The sequence below is a fragment of the Aulonocara stuartgranti genome (assembly GCF_965226115.1).
Source record: "Aulonocara stuartgranti genome assembly, chromosome: 11".
NCBI lineage: Eukaryota > Metazoa > Chordata > Actinopteri > Cichliformes > Cichlidae > Aulonocara > Aulonocara stuartgranti.
The window spans coordinates 26,846,309-26,853,769 of record NC_138947.1 but is presented as its reverse complement, the minus strand read 5'-3'; the positions used below and the strand labels follow the sequence as shown (position 1 = coordinate 26,853,769).

General features: G+C 40.1%; 1 protein-coding gene across 1 annotated transcript; it reads left to right on the top strand.

Moving 5' to 3' along the window:
* Positions 1–924: 924 nt before the first annotated feature.
* On the top strand, positions 925–7,215 carry ncam3 (neural cell adhesion molecule 3). Its single transcript, XM_082552654.1, has 16 exons — positions 925–1,155; positions 1,537–1,608; positions 1,765–1,962; positions 2,065–2,199; positions 2,452–2,598; positions 2,734–2,851; positions 3,396–3,550; positions 3,656–3,789; positions 3,972–4,107; positions 4,257–4,424; positions 4,574–4,690; positions 5,069–5,196; positions 5,289–5,457; positions 5,650–5,836; positions 5,926–6,030; positions 6,125–7,215. Exons 1-16 carry the CDS (start codon positions 1,092–1,094, stop codon positions 6,165–6,167), a joined length of 2,076 nt encoding a protein of 691 aa, XP_082408780.1. The 5' UTR covers positions 925–1,091; the 3' UTR covers positions 6,168–7,215.
* The last annotated feature ends 246 nt before the right edge of the window (positions 7,216–7,461 follow it).

The following is a 7,461-nucleotide window of genomic DNA, read 5'->3' as shown; positions in this document are numbered from 1 at the left end:
GCCTGGGGACAGACTGACAGCTTGAACCAGCAACCTTCCGATTACAAGGCGAACTGCCAACTCTTGAGCCACGATCGCCCTATATAGCAATAACAATTATTATTTGATGTAAACAAAGTTTATAGGAATCATGTTATATATTTTTCCATAGCATTACATTTGAATTTAACAGTTCAATCCTTCACATAACGGACAAATATTTGTGCAATCATGATACATCTGTGAATGTATTTTAACAATCTAAATATGCATATGTACAGACAAATACATTTAAAAAACAAGGACATTATGTTTTATTACATTACAGTGATTTTACATTAATTTACATTTGAAATGTGAAATCACAGACTATTGATGTAAATTTAATGATATTCTAGAAGAACAGAACAAAACTGCAAAATACACAGTAAAATACTTTTATATTAGGACTTGTTCTTACAGTGTAGGCAGTCACATGAAATGAACTTACAAACATATAAACAAGCAAATCTACTATAATTGCAATTTTTCCCATTCTTGATGCACATTCATGGATTACCTATTAGATTGAGCTTTTCTGTGTCACACATTTTCAACTGCTCACGTGACCTATGCGCTGATAGAGCGTGCCGAATTGAATTGAACTGGCCGAGAAACTGGAGGGGAGCAAAGCAGAATGCGGTGAAAAAAATGAACAAAAGAGATAAAGATAATAGAACGTGGGGGACCATTTTGAGCAAAACAAAAAGAGAGAGATTAAGGAAAAGATGAGAGGAGCAATGACGTCATTCACTCACCACATCCCAGTTTTCTTCCTGAATGACCCAAAGTGACTCTGCTGGAGTTTTAGGAGGGATGAGAGACCAGAAGTCTGTTCCCCGCCTCCTCCTCCTCATTTCCTCTCATCTCTTTTGCCCTTGTGCCCCTATATAACCACTGACATAGACCCTGTTTCTCTCAGAGTGGTGCTCGGTGGATAGGATACAGGTGTTTGCCTGTCAGTTTCATACTCAGACAGATTTATTTTTTGACTAGCTGATTTTTCTGAATTTGATTTGCTGACAGCACAGTTGTCGTTTGAAAGATCGGTAATCTGCAGACAGGTGAGCAAGATGAACCAACCAACTCGCATCCTGACATTGGCCTTGCTGCTCCTGCAGCTGATGGACAGCATAGGTAAGATCTGCTGATGTTTTTAATGATTTTGAAGTGGAAATGCAGAGTTGTCAGAGTGGGAAAACTGAGACTGTGGTCTATGAAAACTGTGAAGTGTAAGGATGAAATTATTCAAGAAAACTATGCTTTATTGAGAGACACATCCACAGAGCGTTGGAGTGTTTGAACTGGATTTACTGGGGAGAGATGTGTTGTGCATGTCATTCAACTGCTGTCTGTTAAATGTTTAACAATGAACTAAAAAGTCCTGATAGGTGATTTAGGAACAACAGTGTTACTGTGTTTGCTTTGGATGAGATGTTGCTCTGTGTTTTTCTTCTTCCAAAGAGAGGAAAAACATCCCAGACTAAAACCAATCTCCTCTCCTGTCTTCTCCTCCAGATGCTAAAATGAGCATCATTTCCACTAAACTAGATATTAAAGTTGGAGATGAGATCTTGCTGTTGTGTAAAGGTGAGTCGTTTATATTTCTTATCTAATTGAAACGATTCAGCATGAACATATTTTGCAATCCAGCTTTATACTCTTGTGAAGGTATTAAAATAAGGCTACAAATTATATTTTTTTCCCCTCTCTTTTTCTTTTTGACCTTCTTGTCTCTCCTCTCAGCTGGAGCAGAGGGAGACATAACCTGGCAAAAGGATGGGGAGGACATAGATGATGAAGAGATTGTGAATAAGTTGGACGAGGCCTCCTCCAAATTGGTAATTAAGAAGGCTACAATGCAGGATGCTGGCAGGTACACCTGCCACTGCGATTTTGACAGCGGACATAAAGATGATGCTCAGATACAGCTGTTTGTTTATGGTACGTAACAGCTGGCGGCACTTTTTCCATTTAAACTTTAAACTCAGTAAAATGTATGCTAGGACTTGTTGCTTTATCCTTAATCTTTTCCTCTTCTGTCAGATGGGCCATCCTTTGGAAGCACTAAGACCTACCATGAGTTTCTGGAGGGTACAGATGGGCTGGTACCCTGCCTGGTGACTGGACAGCCACAGGTGGATGTTCAGTGGTTTAAGAACCAGCAAGAAATCTCTAATGGTAAGAGCAAAAAATGGGAACATGGGACCTGATGCTACCCTGCAATATGAAGGCTTGCTTTGTGATTTAAAAAGAGCGTTTTGTGAACCTTTTGTGAACATTCAGTTTCCCAAGCAAACTCTCCTGTAAACTTTAGAGTCGTAATAAGCAAAAGTTAGTGTATGACTATCATAGCCAAAGCTGCTCTAATCAATATTTCTGCATCAAAATAGTTTTTAGTTAATTTTTTCTGCCTTTCTTCTCTTGCTTCAGTGGGAGGGCATATGCGTAAGCAGTCTGATAACACGCTCCGTATTGAAAAGGTGAAGAGAGAGGATGCTGGGACATACGTGTGCAGAGCTCAGATCAGAGGGAGGCCGTCAATCTTTATGGAACTCTCTGTTTCTGTTGTTGTCAATGGTAAGTGACTGTTTTGCACCAACACATTAATGAGGCTGAATTATTATCATCACTTCCTCATTGAGTTTTAGAATGAGATTAACAAACAAAAAAAAACCACCTGAAAATGTACTGAAACTCAACCCTCTCCTGCAGCTCCCCCGACTGTGAGACTGAGAGAAGAGGTGAAGAAAGTGTTGGCTGGACCTGAAACTAACGTCTCTTTGTTGTGTTTGGTGGACGGTCTGCCACAACCCAACATCACCTGGACCATGTAAGACCACATTTTATGATTTAATAATAAAAATCAAATGTATGGGCGGAACACGATCTGAGCACGTTACATCCCTCTCTCTAACGGCATCACAAAACCTCTAAGGTTAAACTTGTCTGATTTTTCACACAGTTCATCCTTTCCTTTTTATTTAATTCACATATATGCATGCTTGTCACAAAATGTAAATAATGTTGTTGTTGTTGTTGTTTTTATTGGTTTTAATTACCACCATAGCTGAGGGAAAATGTACAATCAGCAAAGAAACTGGGTCACGTTGTGTTGATGTTTGGACTAGTCCCCCTGACGCTCTCCGTCACTAATGTAGCGTGACATCTACACTGTGCATCAGCGGGTGGAGCAAAGTGCACGTGTCTAAGGGGGCTGTGTGTGTGTGTTCCTTGATTTCCAGCTTTATCTCTGCCTCCCTCTCCTGGCCTCGTTTTCTCCATTCCTGATATCTAAACAGTCTCACTATCTCATATTGCATAGCATATTAACATGAAAAAAATAAGCAATTTTCTATTTATTTCATTTTTTCCAGGCCTGTTCAGTTTAACCCCTCCCGTCATCACTTCAACTCAGACAGCAGCCAGCTGACTATACAGTCTGTTGTGAGGGAGGACTTTGGGGAGTACGTCTGCACGGCCACCAACAAGATTGCTGAGAGCAGCGCTACCATCATGCTTCATGTCTTTGGTTGGTTTGATTGTGTTTCACTTTAAAAACAGCTGTGCTAGAAAAACTCTTTTTAAATCTTGTTTCAGCAGTTTGTGTCACGATCATTGATGTGTTTCATTTCAGAGGCCCCCGAGGTGTTTGTCTCAGCAGAGCAGCAGCGTGTGTTGGTGGGTGAGGCTGTATCTGTGTCCTGTAATGTGACTGGCCATCCCCACCCTGAATTACACTGGCTCAACAAGCAAAATGGACAAACACTGGTAAGACTGTATAAACATAAATACTTAGATTCAAACAGCAAATTGTGTAGCTGAATTCAAGGACCTATATGTAAGCACTAATCCTGAATTGAAAAATTTGATAGAGCCCATAATGTTATATGGTTAAATATATGTAATGTTTTTTAAAATGTTTTTACCTTCTGTCTTTTTCTCTCTGTCAGAGTTCAACTTCAGGCCGCGTGCGAGTGGTGGATAATGTGTTGATGATTGATGAGGTGGTGCCCTCTGATGGCGGATTGTATTCCTGCATGGCCATCAGTTCTTCTGGAAATGCATCAAGAGATGTCGCCGTATACAGTAAGACGTTGTCTCTGTCATATATGGTTAAATGGAGAAAGTGCCTTTATACTTTATTTATAACACCAGTGCATGTTCTGTTTCTTTTATATTAATTTGTGTTTTGCTGTTCCCTTTTTCATTTTTTTCATTTTACACCCTAACTTCAGCTCAGCCCGGTCCACCTCTCTACCTGTCAGTCTCTGCGGGTCCAGCTTCAGTCCACTTCTCACTGAAAACCACACCTGTGAGTGGAGGAACACCCATCACAAGTTTTGTCCTGCAGTGGAAAGAAAAACCCACAGAGCAGTGGAAGGAGAACACCGTCCCGGCTACAGGTGAAACACCTCCTCTTTCCAGCCGTGTATATGCATCAGTCATCATTTACACTTTCACCTGCTCACAAGTAAAAGTTTTATGAATGTGTGAATGAGTAGTAGGACTTGAATATGTGCAGTATCTGATGCTGTTTGTGTGTTTTTTGTAGATCCTCTTGTTATCAACCTCAAGCCGTACACTTCGTACACAGTACGTCTCTCTGCACTGAATGCAGTGGGACGTGGAAAGTTCTCTGAGACACACAATGTCCACACACAGGGAAGACGTAAGTTCTTCACACATTACCAACATATTATATAAAGCATACATTATATCTCTAATTCATTCCATAAATTTAAATAGGAGTGAATGAATTACTGGTTCACACTGTGCAGGATGCTTGCTGATGTTTTTGTGGTACTACATCCTTATCTGCCATCATTACTTTTTCTTTTCCATGTCATCTTCTTCCGTCTCCTGATATTCACTCGCGCTGTTCATCACATGATGTAATCCACCGTCATCCATCCTCAGAAGGTAAAGTTCTCACAGTTTTTTGCTAAACTAACCTGACATGCTAGTTTAAGTAAATCAGTCAAATGCAGTGATCAGGTTTTAAATATTGTTATGAATTCTTCGTGTTTTTCTTGCGTCGTTCCCACAGGTGAACCTGACAGTCCAGTTCTATCCTCTGATGAGATGAAAATAGAGAGCAACACCTTCTCTGTCCCTCTTAAACACACGGTAGATGGTGGCAGCCCTGTGTTGCAGTTTAATGTTCGATACAGACAGGTAAGAGACAGCATGAGCCTGTCTTTGTGTTTGTCTCCATCAACCCATTTCCCTTGATTAAGTCCTTTGGTTGCTCTGCTGTCTTTAACCAGGATAAAGAAGAGGCTGAGTGGAAGGAACTGCAGATGCCACCTGATGCTGACTCTGTTTCCCTCAAAGACTTGGCTTTTGGCTCAAACTATCAGCTGGAAGTCTCAGCAGTCAATGCCAACGGTTCCTCCATACCTGCCACATTCAACTTCACCATCGCAGAACAGTCTGGTATGTGGCCTCTTGAGATCTGCAGCATATACGGAGCTAGAAGTTATTCTTAGAGTGTAATTTATACATTGAAAAACTGACACTCATACAAAATCACAGCAGATCTACCTGAATAATAGAATTTTCTTGTCAGAATAAAGATGTTTAATGTTTTCTGTTTGCGCATTGAGACTTTTTCCTCTCTCCCACCAGCCAAGAGCGGCATGACCAAAGGCGCTGTGGTTGGCATCGTCATGATCATCTTTCTGGTGGTATTCATTGCTGTCGATGCCACCTGCTGCTACAGAAACCACTGCGGCCTGCTCATGTGCATTGCCGTGAAGCTCTTTGGGCAGAAAGTTCCAGGAATCAAAAAGCTGGAAGAAGGAGGTGAAAAGGGGTAAGTGTTTGGAATAACCTGGAGGAGATGAAGCTTATATCATATATTTCCATGATCATAACTCATATATTTATGTGTTTTGTCTGCAGAGAAGTAAAGCTGAAGGGCATGTCCACTCTGAAAAGCAGTATGCAACAGGTGGGGGTCCCACTCAAGGAAGGGAAATGTGACAAGGCCCCACTCACCAAGAATGAGTACGTTCATTTTCTCCCACACACTGTAAATCTACACAGATATGTCATAAACATGCGTTGAGAATCTCACCGACTACTTCTTTTCGTCTCGCAGGAAAACCCAACCTGATAGAGACCTGCCCAGCATTAATGCATGAGACAAGAAAACAAAGACGGGAAGATTTCATGTACTTTACAAAGAACAGAAGAAGAAGTGAAGTAATGATAGGTGCCATGGGAAAGGGCAAACACTTTAACACTCCGTAGGGGACTGGCTGACTTTGGCCTGACCCAAACCTCTGAACGGTTTCAGTCAGTGGACAGCGATTCTTTGTGCAGCCTCTCGTGACAGCACCGTCCTCTCCTCAAGCTTCTAGCTGACCTGGTTGATACGTGACTGCAGACAGGAGATTAGCAGAAGTTATTTTGTTACTTTGTCTGCTTTTACAGGGTAATCCTCATGTCTGTGGTTTACAGGCTAAAGCCATTGTTGTTACTTTCTAACTTTACACTTGATTTATGAAAAAAAATCATAAAGACACAACAAAGGTTTGCCTTTCACATTTGAATGTTACACAGGCGTGAGGACCTAGTTCATTTTGGTTTTTGTTACTAACTTTTTATTATTACTGCACTGTGGCAGCTCTACTAACTTATGTCTATGACAAAATATCCTATTAATGTAACACCAAATATGACAACTTTACCATGTGGACTATTTAAAGGGCAATATATACTAAACCTACACATAACCAACCTTAATTTAAAGTATGCTAATTTGTGTTGGTATTTATTGGGTTTAAAAGCCGTACCGTGACTAAATGAGAAATGTTGTAAAAATGAAAAACATAATTGGACTTTTTAGCCAGTTTTGTTCTCAAGCACTTTTTTAGGAAAAGTTTTGAAGCTCTGCTAGTGTCACTGAACACTTAAAATGAGATCCCTCTTTAAAGTACCTGTAATAATAGCCGACATGTATGATATGGTTGCTAGACACAAAACTGATTGATGTAACTCATTTTTGTATTTATGACCAAATTAATGATTACAGGACGCAAGCTGTTCAAACGACAATTTATTTGAAGTATCTTCGAATTTTTGAAGGCGATGCATGTTTGTTTTTATATTATGTTTTTCACTGTACATTCTTGTAAATACATGTTACTTCTTTCTCTTTGTGTTTTATAAAAAACTTTGACTTGGAAAGCAGCTGTATGTCTCTTTTACTCACCAAATGAATGTTTTTCCCTTTTTCCTGGTGTAATTATCTCATACAGTAAAACTATGAACACTGAGAAAACCTGTTTTTTCTTTATTGACTAAGCCTATCACAGTTACATATAACACCTGGCTACTATATTTAGAGAGTTTAAGAATATAATATGTTCCATTAAAAAAAAGCCCTGCATGGAAATGACTGTGCTTCCACAGCTCACTGAGCGCCATGTTCAA

Bases quoted from the DNA above. Each gene is read 5' to 3' on its own strand.
- ncam3 (XM_082552654.1), top strand. From the start codon at position 1,092: ATGAACCAACCAACTCGCATCCTGACATTGGCCTTGCTGCTCCTGCAG. The intron at 5,458-5,649 runs GTATGTGGCCTC...CTCTCCCACCAG, and splicing joins CACCATCGCAGAACAGTCTG to CCAAGAGCGGCATGACCAAA. The intron at 6,031-6,124 runs GTACGTTCATTT...TTCGTCTCGCAG, and splicing joins GCCCCACTCACCAAGAATGA to GAAAACCCAACCTGATAGAG.